The sequence below is a fragment of the Atheta coriaria genome, unplaced genomic scaffold, assembly GCF_025399875.1.
Source record: "Atheta coriaria isolate IRGN ID8LTWV9N9 unplaced genomic scaffold, Caltech_Dcor_3.1 hic_scaffold_8_pilon, whole genome shotgun sequence".
Classification (NCBI taxonomy): Eukaryota; Metazoa; Arthropoda; class Insecta; order Coleoptera; family Staphylinidae; genus Dalotia; species Dalotia coriaria.
In genome coordinates, this window is record NW_027045450.1 from 6,791,105 (window position 1) to 6,804,063 (window position 12,959).

Below are 12,959 nucleotides of genomic sequence, written 5' to 3' on the forward strand. Positions count from 1 at the left end.
TGCGCGTTGCCGGCCGACTGTGCGGCGCGTTCGGTTCGGCGGCGCCGCCGCTGCCGCTGCCGCCGTCGAGCGCGCGCATTTCCGTCTCTTGGGAATTCTCCAAGCGCGCTGGATGCGCCCCCCATTTGCCTCCTACCCCGAATTCTACCATATCTTCTATAATTACACCAACATCACATGTTCCCGTACACACTCATTATTTAAATATTATGTTGTATTATTTATAAAATAAACTGTTTAATAGTATCAACAAAAATTTTAAAAAGTATTATCGAAAGTTAATAATAATTACATAATAATATTACACACGGCGAAACGTTGCGATTTCACCTGAAAAGAATTCACTTCCGAATCAAAACAATAACAAAGTTCTTGAAGCAAATAACAAAACACGCGCGATATTATCTCAAACGTTCGAACTCGACTGTTGTGAGAGTCAACAATTAAATACCGAAACATATTGGTTTCCGAAGTGCATTGCAGCGCCATCTCGGCGCGAATGAATCAACTACTTAATATAAGCAATGAGATTTTTGAGCTTTTTCAAGCAATAACTTCAAGCTTCTATTCTATTACATTTTTTTTTGGACTTCAATTAATAAAGGAAAACTAAATTAACCGATTTAATTTAGATTTTTCTAATTTATTCGTTAAAAATAACACTTTGCGACATATTTTTATGTTCATAACATATAACTTACTTGAGCAAATGTTTTCTAAGTAAAGTTAAGTAAACACTTACTGTACGCTGTACCCTCACAATATCGCCAAAACGATATTGTTTTCCTAAGCTTTTACAAAAGCTTACAACTTACAAAATAATAGAAAACTGTAAGTTCTAATGGTTATTCTATACTTTCCTCGATTACCGAAGGGTTCTAGCAGTTTTCCTCCCCATAAAGCACTGCCCCCACTATAAAGCTACGTCTAGTCGACGCCTGAGCTTTCGCCTCCACAGTCTCGCATAAATCTATGCATCAAATCTGCCCGATCGTCCCAAAACGAGAGCAAACCAGTGGCAGTCGCAGCTCGGGAGGCAGCCCAGGTCGCGCCGTTCGGAAAATCGAACGCAATCGACGGGAAACACGGCCGCTGAACATGTTTTTCTCGCCCGCGACCTGGTGATCAGCTCAACTCGCGTCTGCTGTAGGGAATATGTAAGCGTGAAAAATGTCGAAGGGTTGCTGCGGCGGCACGGAGCAAGCGTCGCTCGCTCGCTAGAAAACATCAACGTTGATGGAGTGAAACGCAGGAATATTGACCTCTGGTAAGTCGCCTGAATGCATAATGCGTGGTGGAAATGATGCCGATTGGTAGAAGTAAATGATTGCTTCCGCTCGGTGGTTTCCTGCTTTGATTGCGGATTTCGGAGCAGCGGAGTTATTAATTGTCATGCGGTTGCAGACCGAGGAGGCGCTTTGCACCTCCAGCACCACTGCTATGGTCACCATGAATTCAGACAAGGTTACTGCCAAGCGCAAGCCGGAGGCGAGCATTGGATGCGCTAGCAACAGCAGCATTGATGAACCAGGCACACTTGCCAATCAGCTCCAGCCACAGCTACAGACAAATGCTTCTGAGGACTCACCAAATCTTCTTTTGTACAAAAAGGTAACATTAATATATAAATCTAAATAAAACTTCTAAATATATTCTGTATAGATGGAGAAAATTGTCGAGCAAATGCAAGATGAAACCATCGGTGTTCCCGTGCGCACCGTCAAAAGTTTCATGTCGAAGATACCGTCCGTCTTCACCGGCTCCGACCTCATCATGTGGATGCTCAAGAATCTCGGTATCGAAGAACAAACAGAAGCGTTGCATCTCGCGCATCTAATGGCTGCGCACGGCTATTTCTTCCCCATCGACGACCACGTCCTCACGGTGAAGAACGACAACACGTTCTACCGCTTTCAGACGCCATACTTCTGGCCGTCGAACTGCTGGGAGCCCGAGAACACCGACTACGCTGTCTATCTTTGCAAGCGCACGATGCAGAACAAAACGCGCTTAGAACTCGCCGATTACGAGGCGGAGAATCTCGCACGTTTACAGAAGATGTTCTCGCGTAAGTGGGAGTTTATCTTTATGCAAGCGGAAGCGCAGAGTAAAGTCGACAAGAAACGCGATAAACTCGAACGTAAAGTGCTCGATAGTCAAGAGCGCGCCTTCTGGGACGTGCATCGCCCGATGCCCGGCTGCGTAAACACAACCGAGATTGATATTAAGAAAGCGTGCCAAATGAATAAGCCACCGCTGCAGGCGATCAAAACCATGCAGATCGGGCCGAAGGTATCACCTTCCACGTCGGATACCACAGAGAAAACCAAGGAAAACCTCAAGAAGCAGATTGTGTTGACCAAATCGCGCCTGGAGCGCCGCAATATCAAAGTGTCCAAAGTCGCTGAGGCGCTGCTCGCGTACTACGAGCAGTATTTAGAGTACGATTCGTTTTTCGTCGCGCCCGAGTTGCCAAATCCATGGGTTGCGGATAGTATTGAGATGTGGGAGCAGGAGAAACTGGCGAAGGATATATCCGCGCGGCGGGTTAAACGCTGGGCGTTTAGCTTACAGGAACTTCTGCAGGATTCCATTGGTCGTGAGCATTTCGTTAAGTTTTTGGATAAAGAGTTCAGCGGCGAGAATCTCAAGTAACATAGAAATCTTATAAAACTTAAATTTTATGAAATAAATTAAAATTAATTTGTTATAGATTTTGGGAAGCTGTCCAGGTGCTAAAAACCCTGCCACAGAGTCAAGTTCAAGACAAAGTGCAGGAAATATGGACAGAATTTCTCGCATCTGACGCCAGCTGCCCGATAAACGTGGATGCACGCTCCTATGACGTCACCAAAAAGAATATGGAGACACCTGATCGTTGGGCGTTTGATACAGCAGCGGTAAATTAATTATAACAACAAAATTATTAAAAAATACTTTGTTTATGTTTTTTTTTTTAAATATTTTACAGTCACACGTTTATCATCTGATGAAAGCCGACAGCTACTCGCGTTATCTACGCTCCGAAATGTACAAAGAATTTCTAAACGGTTCCAAGAAAAAGGTGAGCGTAAGTAAATTCTTAGCGAAGCTTATTTAATTTGTCGGAGCCAAAAAAAACTTCTTCGTACCGTCAGTCAAGTCACATTGTACAGAATTTTCTTTTGCTGTATTCCAATCGCAATGCATGATAATGATAACATAGCTCAGGTAAATAATTAACACTTTTTTCATCATTTCCAACGCACTACTTTTCCTCTCTCTCTCTCTCTTATCTGTTGTATCATCTTGTATTATACAAGTGAATGATCTTGCTTTTCAACTTGCGCATGCTTTTCCACCTTGTGTGTCAACCTGTGTTTGTTCTCTGTGTAAGTGTGTGTGTTTTGTCTTTCTGTTTCTAGACGTCGGTGAAAGGGATACGCTCGATAGTCTCGTTCTCCGCGCGCAAAGAAACAATCACCTAGTTGTGTGTTGTGACGAGTCCGCGTCCTTCTCACCCGTTCTGTCACTGTCTCCTGGACGATATACATACAAAAAGCCAAAAGCGCCCGTAACTCAGGCGACGTTCTTGCACATTGCATTCTCATACGTTTTCACACTCTTGTTTTCCTTCTGACCAAAGCAAAGGAACACAAAACACAGCAGAAAAAAAAAATTCATAAACGCAGAGAAGCTGCAGCGAGTGTGTTTGTTATTTATTCTCATCACGATTATCATCATCAGCGTGTGTTTGTTCACATTCTGTTTATGTGTGTAAATATTACTTACGTGTAAAGTACAAATATGTTCTGTGCCATATGATTATCTCTTATTCAAAGTCACATAAGTTTAATTTCTCTTCAATGGGGTTTGATGCGCATGCGTTTCATTCTGAAACAATAATACACACATACGGGTGACTGGATTTCATCCGGGAATATATAAATATAAATATTTTTTGAACACTGCCAATGTTGTAAAAATCACATCTTTGATTGCATGATGCGTATTGTTGATTTCGGCGGTACGTTGATTTCCTCCTTTTCTCAGTTTTTGCGAATAACGAAGCGGTGCAACCGATGAGAGATATTGTGAGCAATATTCATTCTTGATGTTATCAGACTTATTGTTAACGTAATGTTCTATGTACAAATGCGTTGATTGTTTTTACTTCGGCGATTGGGGAACCGATGGAACATGCGTGTGGGGCATGGAAGATTTAATCAAAGCAAAACAAAATTCATGTGTAGCTGTTAAGTTGAGTAAGGAAGTCACATAAAATCATAACGAATAAGCTTTAAATGTAATAGCGAGATTAGTAATAATCAAATTGATTAATCATACGAACTTGCGGTTAGTTTTCACTATCAAAACAAAAACAAACAAGAAATTTAATAAATTTATGATGATATGCGCTGTTTATGTTTCGATAGCGAATTCTAGCCGCAAGTGGCTACAACTAAGTGACACCATCAAACGTACACAAATCAAAACAACTTCTCATGCCAATTGTTCATTTGTTTGTGTTTTGCCACCAAAGAAAAGTGTGCGAGTCTCATGAAATCTAGAAATAGCCTTAGCGAAAATAGACAAAAGCGCTCCAAGTGGAATGCTGCACTAATTGGCACCGCGACAAACCTTGACACTGTTTTCTTCAAGCTGATGCATTCGAAACAGCAGCTAAAAGTGCAACATTTCCGGCCTGCGCGCGCATTCTTATCACAATCATTTAGTGTATTGTACACCTTTGCAAAGGAATGGAGTCAAGTCTGGAATTGATTGCGCTGGAACAAATCAACTTGCCATTCTTGCCCCGATGACACGAGCCCATGATTAATGTACATATTATACATAATGATCGTCATGATTAAAATGCCAGAATAAAAATAAAGATTTCCAAAAAGATGATGACAACCGAAAGCAGGAAGGCGTTGCGTTCACTTTCTTTCTGTCTCTTTATTTATGTAAGAAATGTAACAAGTTTAATATCCACTTCACAAATTCATCAAAACGACGGCGTCGGACCTAGGCTTTTAGTCAAATCCTTAAATTCTTAATAAATACTTGCGTGTTATAGGTACGGTAGATACATAAGAAACGTCTTCGAACGTTAAGTACTATTCGTAAGAATCAGTAAGATGCTATCGAGTTTCATGTCACTCGTGAAAATTGTAACAAAATCACAAAATATTTGCACTTTTAAGTTTTAAATTTCAACTTTTGAGGTTAAAATTTTGACATTTGACAGTTTTTACTGTCAAAATTCATCTAAAACCCTTTTTGACAGATAGAAAGTTTAAAAAATGCAAATATTTTGTAATATTACAACTTTTTATCCTCACATGACTAACTAGAACTCACTTTTTATCTTATAATCCTGTTTTTCTTGTTTTTCTTTAACCTATTGTGCGAAAATATACAATGCTCGGTTATTTAAAAACATTCTCCACTGGGTATTGCAATGTCGCGCGCATTGCCGGTAGTGCGTTAATTATGAAACGTTATCTCATCGACTTAAATCTATAATAATTCGTAAAACAACTCATGGACTGTTTGCGTTACATGGTAGATGTATGAGTGTTTGTTTTGGCGTTGGTATGAACAGCTTACAAGCTAAAAATCGATAGGAATGATACGATTTATTTTAAAGTGGTGCGTGTTTGCGCTGCGACACTCTTGGAGCGCGTCCAAGAACCATCTGGCGCACGAAATAAAATTGTGGAATGTTACGTAATGTTTTTTTTTTTTTTTTATATAAGTTCGGGACAAAACTCGTACACGCGGCGCCGTACTTCCGCTGCAATTAATTTGCAAATTAATCGTGCGGGTGCCCAACTACATTTGCAAATTAATGCGCCCGCGTTGTGTTTTATCTGTGGTTTATTTTTGGAGGCAATAGTGTGAGAGGCATTCAAAGTTATTGCGATATAAGTTATTTGTTTTTAGGTTAGGTTTCGTTGATTTTGATTGCGCATGCGTTTCTTGCTCGTGTTTGACTGGAAGTATATAGTGATTACTCACGCGACACGCCGAAAATGAAATTGTGCACAGCCTTATTTACCTTACTCCGTATTCCGTACAAGAAACGAAACGTCTTCAACAAAGTACACGTGTGTACGTTACACTAGAATCGTCTTCAGCGTTAGAATATTCGTATTGTTGTACTTGCTAGTGTCCACCGGCTGGGAGGGTTCGTTTTTCTTCGTTTGTGTATGCCACACAAGAATCTGAAATGTACACAGATGTAATTTGGGTTGCATAAGGTTAATTTTTCTTACTTTTGTACACTTATCGGCCAAAAGTTCGATTTCTTTCGGTTCGAAGGGTCGCAGGCTTTTCAGAAAACCATCTTCTTCATAACCTGGTTTGTAAGGCATGGTGGCATTAGGCCGACGGTGTAGAAACACCACCGAAACAGCAAATCCGGCCATGTCTACAGGAAACTTCCTGCCGGCAATCCAGCCGTCGTAAAAACCGGCAAACGTACCATTTCGGACCACCGGTGAACTCACGCCCAGCTTCGTGATGAGCCCCACTGGGAACATGGAGACGCGTCTGGTGTGCCGCATCTGCAATCGCAATCAATCGCAGCGATGAAAGATTCAAAGACACGCGAATATTGATTTGTTTTTACTCGACCCGATTACGTATTGCGGCACTGGCACACTGCCAAGTGCGGAGGTTCAGAGGATCACAGCCGTAGGCAAACACTCACCTCCTCGAAAATGTCCAGGTCGTAGGTGTTGTCATCATCGGCGAAGTAAAGTACTCCATCTTTGGCGTTCTGCCGGATCCACTCTAGGCCCTTGTTGCGATTTGAGACTCCACGCGGCTTGGGACCTTTTTTCTTCTTTTTGAATTCTTCTGGCATCGGGGCTAAAGGTGACACAAACAAAGTCACAGGATAAGAGAAAACTTGAAAACTTTCAAGCAGACTATAGAATAGTATACCTATAAGATGAGTATATGGCAAACCACTTTTCGCCAAGATAGCTTCGACTTTCGGCGACTTATGTGTAGCATCCTCAACAACAATCCAGCGCAGATTGGGGACAAGCATCAATGTGTGGGACAGTCTGGTTAATTCGGCTACTTGCTCAGGACGAGTGTACGTTGGTGTGATGATGTAGAGCATAGGCAATTTGGATTCGGCGGTTGTTGTAACCGGAAGGGCCATGGCAACGTCCAGGCGCTAATAATAATTAATTATTAAATATAACTAACAGGGAAGTATTAACAACAATCGAAAAATGTGTATTTTGGGCTGCATACTTAAAATATTAGCAGTTTTTGCATTTTTTAGAGAAAATTACTTAAATTGTTAAAATCACTAGTAAGTTTTAAACAAATATTTTATTTTTTAAAGTATTACTAAAGAGAATTTTGAAAATGTTAAATATTTTAAGCGAAAATGTGTTTTTCTTTTGCAAAACCAGTAAAAATACTAAAACTACTTAAAAATACAAAGTTTTTAAAGCAAAAAAGCAAAATTTTTAAATTTTTAAGTATTGCATTGTAATTTTTGAATAAAATGCAATAATTTGTTATGCAAAATATTGCAATACTTATCAATATAATTACTAAACGCGCAAAAATTACAAAAATATTCATAAAAATGCAAAAAAAAAAACGATTTTCAAGCAATTTTATAGTAAAAATAAATATTATTACTAATAGATTTACATACTCTAGCTCCAGATTTGATGGCTTCATGCCCCATACTCTCATTCTGCGTCCCCCGATATAAAACATCAGCACCATCCAGAGGCGCCCCGTTGAAAGCAATCACACTGGACAAACTGTACTGATAGAGCATCACAGACACGCCGAGTAAGATAAGGATGTACATCTTCAGAGGCAGCTTCATGGTGGCCATCGTCATCACATATCACCACTATGCACCTGATTTTATGCTAAACACACAAAAATTAAACATAAAATTTTTAACTCATTCAGTAAAATAGAAAATACAGTATTTCTCAGTAAACTGATAAAAGTTATATTTCAGGAATTCATCAACGGAAAACGCAACGCCCACAATTTCCCATTCAAACATAAACACAACTTGAAATAAATTAACATTTTGTGATACTACTAGTGGAGTACATGTAAGTTTCATAATGTTTATTGTCGTGGCAAACATCGTAATTTAAAACAGTTGACACAAGAGTTGTTATCAGCCTTGCTATCACGGCTGAAATTTTATTTTTCTGAATTAATTTCGCGTATTATTCCGATTTTATGCTTGCCCCAGTGCTCTCGTGTCCCATATTCTATATTCACCAACGAGATGTGCTAATAACAATTCCGGTCTGCGTGTTCGCGTGACATCCACGGCGATTATCCCACAATAGATGCAAATTGCTCCAGATAGATCCACTCTAATGTTCTCCGTCTCGATTCGGCTCAACTTATAACTAAATTATGTTAAATTCTATTCAATTACAATTTGTGTTATTGTATTGTATGTACGAGTATTCATGGTCATGTTAAGTTTAATTTAATCAAAAATTGTTAAATGAATTAAATTCACTTCTTGACCACCCGGAAGAAGATGAAGGAAATAGTTTATTTTATATTCTGCACTCACCAAGGATGATCTCGCACCGTGATTGACATACACTCATCCTGCACCATTTTATAATTAATTCAGGTATGGAATAAATTCGGTTGATGATATTTCCTGATCGCGTTGTGTTTTCAGTGCGTCACATCGCGTAGCGAGCGCGAATGCGAGTAACTGCCGCCGCGCCACCGACACTGGCACTGAATTGTGCGCCGTGCGGTGCCGCTCGATAAAACGACGGTCGTGTGCGGACGTCGCGACGCCAGGGGGGAATTACGAGGGTTGCAGGTAGCAGTCTGCTTCCGGGCGCGTTTGGCTACAGATGGGGCTTCATGCTTCACGATTCTCCCCTGATTTTATGTACGATGTACCAGTTACGGTAATGCACGTAAAAAACGTCTGGAATTTAAAGAATGAATCATAAATATTACCTTTATGTTTTTACTCCTTTTTGGTATTTGTATTTGTATTTGTATTTGTATTTTACTTTAAAATTGTTGCATTGTTTTATTCAGGCCATTGTGTTGTTGCACAAAGCGTTGAATATACATGAATGTCTTTTTTTAAAAGTTATGTTAACTTTGTAATTCTATCTTTGCGATTGTTGAAGCGTTATTACTGACAAAGTAGATAATTAAATGAGGACAAGTATTTACATTTCAAGCAGTTATCTTTAGGAGATATAACAAAGTAAAGTTAAAAATTACAAAAAGATATTTTTAAGTTGTGCGCTAGTGTATTGTGGGTTGCCTATGATTGAGAGTTAGTTTGGTTTGAAACTTAATTCGTGTATAATTACGTATTGTTTCAGAGGAGTCGGTAGCAAACTGTTTTATATTACAGAGGGGAATAGACTACTGCTTTAAGATAGCGCGTTCATCGCTAGATGGTGTGATTAACTAATAAAAAACTGTTTTTTTCTCGTGAATTATTTTGACTTGATTTGCATATTTGTAAAATTATTCTAAAGGAATATTTGTATTAAAAAAATAGATTTCTAACTTTAAAAATTGTCTAAACTGGTGGAAGAAGAAAAAGAAGTTTTTGAGTGAAGTTATGTTAATTGAATTATAGGCAACTTTGCTTACACAATTTTTTGACAGCTAATTTAGAAAGAACTGCAGAAATATTAAATTATTTCAACTTGTTTTGATTTTTATTTCAATAAATCAATCGATTTTTAACGTTTTTTAAGAATAAAATAAAATTCAACTCGAATATAAAACAACAAAATAAACTATTGCATCTATGACACGCTTCCAAGTACCAACGTATAATCCAAATCCTAGAATGTTTGCCGTTGTTGTTCTAGCGTTAATTTGCAATGTAGATGTGCGCGCATCGTGCTCTCCGCTGTCCGGCGCGCGAGTTGTAGGTGGAGAGCCGCGGTGCAATATAGCGCAAAGCGTAAACCTGTTATTACTCTCCCGCTGCACCAATGCGGTGCAACATGGTCATGCATGGTCATTGTCCAAGCGCGCCAAGATCCGACCGAAAACTTCCTCGAAAATGGATCACTCCACAATCCAACCCAACCTAACCTCAACCAGTAACTATCATATCAGCGTCATCGTAAACGCGAGCGCTCATTGTTCACAAATTCGACGGCCGTAAAAATTAAAATTCAATGCATCAAATGAAGCGGTAATCAATAATCGTAAAACGTGCCGCTCATTGTCCAAACGAAATCGAGACGTCGTACATGTACACATCGTGTGAGAATTGAACAAAAAAGCGAAATAGACACGGCGTGAAACAAGCGAAACAAACGCGCAGCGAGGGAATAAACAATGATCTTCGATGTGCGGCTTAAGCAGGCGCAGAGGAACGAAATTAAACGGCGTTACAACGTGTAATTTTATAATAAATAACCCAGCGGAATGGTGGAGATCGTTGTTGTAGTGTATATAAATATATTATATACAATATTATATACAATATATTCTCTTGGGTTGGTGAGGAGGATGGTATCGCTGTTCGTTTGTTCGGTGCCTTTATCGCGGCGATCCGGGCCCGGAATGATCGCATAATGACATCATTGATTATTGCTCAAGCCTCACAGACGTAATAACCAGCGCCGCGATGCGAAGTGAACGCCGAACCTTCGGTCGCGCTGTGGATGCTCTGCGGATGATGCTTTTCTATTTGCATGCGCTTGCAGCGCGCATAAACGAAACGAATTACGTGCAGAAAATGAGGAGAGAACTTGATGATGATAGTCAGCGGCGGGTTATTTCACAATAAACAAAAACAAAGTGTAGGCAAACATTAAGATAGAGATAGTTAACACAAGATTTTTGATTTAATGACCATGAATGTGGCTAAAATTAGTGAATTTTCTAATTTTTTATTATTGTTTTCTTATTTTTTAATTATTTGTGAGTTTTGTGAGTGTTTGAAGTAAAAAACGCTGAATTCGAAAAAAAATTTATGTAGTTTTCGCAAAATGGCCAGAAAAACTATAAAAACATAACCAAAAGCTCACTAAAAATGATCCGAATTATGATTTAATTTAAAAATACTTGGTCGTTTTTCTTTGCACTTCTTTATTTTTAGTAAAAAAGACATTTTTAAACATTCAAAAAGTAATATTTTGTATTTCCAGCTTTAAAATTGAATTTTTCACACGTAATGATCATAATAATTGTAAAAACATAACCAAAAACCTAAACTAACAGAAAATTATTCAAATCGTATCTTAATCTAACAAAACTTGGTCATTAAATATAAAAAATAGAATTATGTCTTTATTAAGTGCAAGGTTAATGATTATTTTAATAAAAACAAACTAAAAATTCAAAAAAAGCGTAGATATATGGAAAACTATTCAGAGTGAAATTTTTTTATTAAAAGTTCAGGTATTTTTTGTAATTTGGGAGGTTTGTGATTGTTTTAAGTAAAAAAAAATGGCGAAATTCGAAAAAACCGCGAAGATATGTAAAAATCTAATCAGAGTGGAGAACTTAACCTTGACGTCACTTTCCATATTGTGACCCAATCAAATGTGAGGAGAAATGACAGCTACAGACAACGCAATTCTATTATACTGAGTTTAAATTTTATTTTCAAAGATTTGCACCAAAAAATCCAAGTTTTCCGTTTTGTTAACTCAACAATAACATCACAAGCAATACCAAGTGTAAAAATGCGAGTTACCAACAAAATTATCAACTAAAATGTCATTTTTTACTAAATAAATTAACAATATTTGCATAAATATTTTATTCATGGCAAATAGTATATATTTCCGCGGTTTATAGAGCAGTTTTTCAAAAAACACTTATTTGTAGGTTAGTATTATCTGCAATTGAAGGTATGCCCATAAAATTTGAACAATAATAGCAAAAACCTTTCATGGCAAGTCTTTAAAATAAAATAATACATATATAAATGTATTACCGATAAAGGTCAACACAATACCAAGTCAAGGAACACCTTTTTTCCTCCATACCTTCCAAAGATTCCGATATTATTTCATTTTCCATAAATATTTTGTTCTTATTAGAAAATTTCTTGCTTTTAAAGTGGATTAATATTTTTGTGGTATAGGTAAACCCAAAATCAATTGAAGGTATACCTTGTTATTCCCTCCATACCTTCCAAACATAATTATTATACCAAAAATACTCTTAATTTCTTGTTTTTAACTGAAATAATACATTATTAGTAAAGATGAACCCAATACTAACTGCAGGTGTACCTTTTTTTTCTCCCTACCTTCAAAAAAATACTTTTATCATTCACTTTTCCATAATTTTTTTTTAAAACATTTCTTGCACTTAAAGTAAAATAATAAACTAAAACCAAAACAATTGAAAGTATACCTTTTTCTCTTTCCCATACCTTCAAAAAATGGGTTTTATAATTAAATTGTGTCTAATTTTTTTCTTATTCGTTAATTTCCCGCTTTTAAACTGAAATAATACCTTCCTAGTAATACAAACTGAAGGTATATCTCTATTGTGTTTTTATTTGAAAATTCTTGCTTCAAAATTGATGTATTAATATATAATATATTTATAACAATTTTTAACTCAATACCAACTGAAGGTATACCTTCAAAAAATGAATATTTCAATTAAATTGTACTTAATTTTTATCTTATTAGTTTATTCTCCGCTTTTAACACAAAATAACAAATTTTTAGTAAAAAATAAACCCAATACAAACTAAAGGTATACCTTCTTACGCCCAGAAACAAAAATCATCCAAATAATTAAATTGTTTTGTTCCCATTAGTTTGTTTGTTTGTTAGCAGTCTAGTTAGAAACAAACCGAAAATTTATGCAGCGCTAATGAAGAAACACCACGAAGAAGTGGTGCACCTCAAGAAAAAACTCAACCTGCTTCCACATTACCACATGCAGGTCATACCAGCACACACAGCATTATCCTCCAGAGACACAATGTG

The 12,959-nt window shown here is 37.6% G+C and overlaps 2 protein-coding genes across 4 annotated transcripts; one reads left to right on the top strand and one right to left on the bottom strand.

Moving 5' to 3' along the window:
• Nucleotides 1-934: 934 nt before the first annotated feature.
• RSG7 (Regulator of G-protein signaling 7) lies at nucleotides 935-4,902 on the top strand. Of its 2 annotated transcripts, none has more exons than XM_065309224.1 (6): nucleotides 935-1,267; nucleotides 1,405-1,611; nucleotides 1,663-2,651; nucleotides 2,714-2,900; nucleotides 2,972-3,070; nucleotides 3,405-4,902. In XM_065309224.1, exons 2-6 carry the CDS (start codon nucleotides 1,441-1,443, stop codon nucleotides 3,465-3,467), a joined length of 1,509 nt encoding a protein of 502 aa, XP_065165296.1. In that variant the 5' UTR covers nucleotides 935-1,267; nucleotides 1,405-1,440; the 3' UTR covers nucleotides 3,468-4,902. The 2 variants fall into 2 exon arrangements, with proteins under 2 accessions (XP_065165296.1, XP_065165297.1); XM_065309225.1 differs by having other exon boundaries at nucleotides 936-1,267; nucleotides 2,972-3,064.
• On the bottom strand, nucleotides 3,678-8,759 carry LOC135797052 (galactosylgalactosylxylosylprotein 3-beta-glucuronosyltransferase P-like). Of its 2 annotated transcripts, XR_010549439.1 has the most exons (7): nucleotides 8,573-8,759; nucleotides 7,670-7,895; nucleotides 6,934-7,174; nucleotides 6,698-6,858; nucleotides 6,261-6,551; nucleotides 6,044-6,209; nucleotides 3,678-3,873 (listed from the first exon to the last, which is right to left on the bottom strand). XR_010549439.1 is itself a non-coding variant. In XM_065309226.1 (6 exons), the coding sequence occupies exons 2-6, from the start codon at nucleotides 7,862-7,864 to the stop codon at nucleotides 6,102-6,104; spliced, it is 996 nt and encodes a 331-aa protein (XP_065165298.1). In that variant the 5' UTR covers nucleotides 7,865-7,895; nucleotides 8,573-8,759; the 3' UTR covers nucleotides 4,919-6,101. The 2 variants fall into 2 exon arrangements, 1 of the variants encoding a protein (XP_065165298.1); XM_065309226.1 differs by lacking the exon at nucleotides 3,678-3,873 and having other exon boundaries at nucleotides 4,919-6,209.
• Between the last annotated feature and the right edge of the window lie 4,200 nt (nucleotides 8,760-12,959).

What these genes read in the sequence shown, in the direction of transcription:
- RSG7 (XM_065309224.1), top strand. Translation starts at nt 1,441, where the DNA reads ATGGTCACCATGAATTCAGACAAGGTTACTGCCAAGCGCAAGCCGGAG. An exon ending in TTCAGCGGCGAGAATCTCAA is followed by an intron (nt 2,652 to 2,713) that starts GTAACATAGAAA and finishes AATTTGTTATAG; the next exon opens with ATTTTGGGAAGCTGTCCAGG. An exon ending in GTTCCAAGAAAAAGGTGAGC is followed by an intron (nt 3,071 to 3,404) that starts GTAAGTAAATTC and finishes TTCTGTTTCTAG; the next exon opens with ACGTCGGTGAAAGGGATACG.
- LOC135797052 (XM_065309226.1), bottom strand. Translation starts at nt 7,864, where the DNA reads ATGACGATGGCCACCATGAAGCTGCCTCTGAAGATGTACATCCTTATC. An exon ending in ACCTGGACATTTTCGAGGAG is followed by an intron (nt 6,552 to 6,697) that starts GTGAGTGTTTGC and finishes TTGCGATTGCAG; the next exon opens with ATGCGGCACACCAGACGCGT. An exon ending in TGGCCGATAAGTGTACAAAA is followed by an intron (nt 6,210 to 6,260) that starts GTAAGAAAAATT and finishes TGTACATTTCAG; the next exon opens with ATTCTTGTGTGGCATACACA.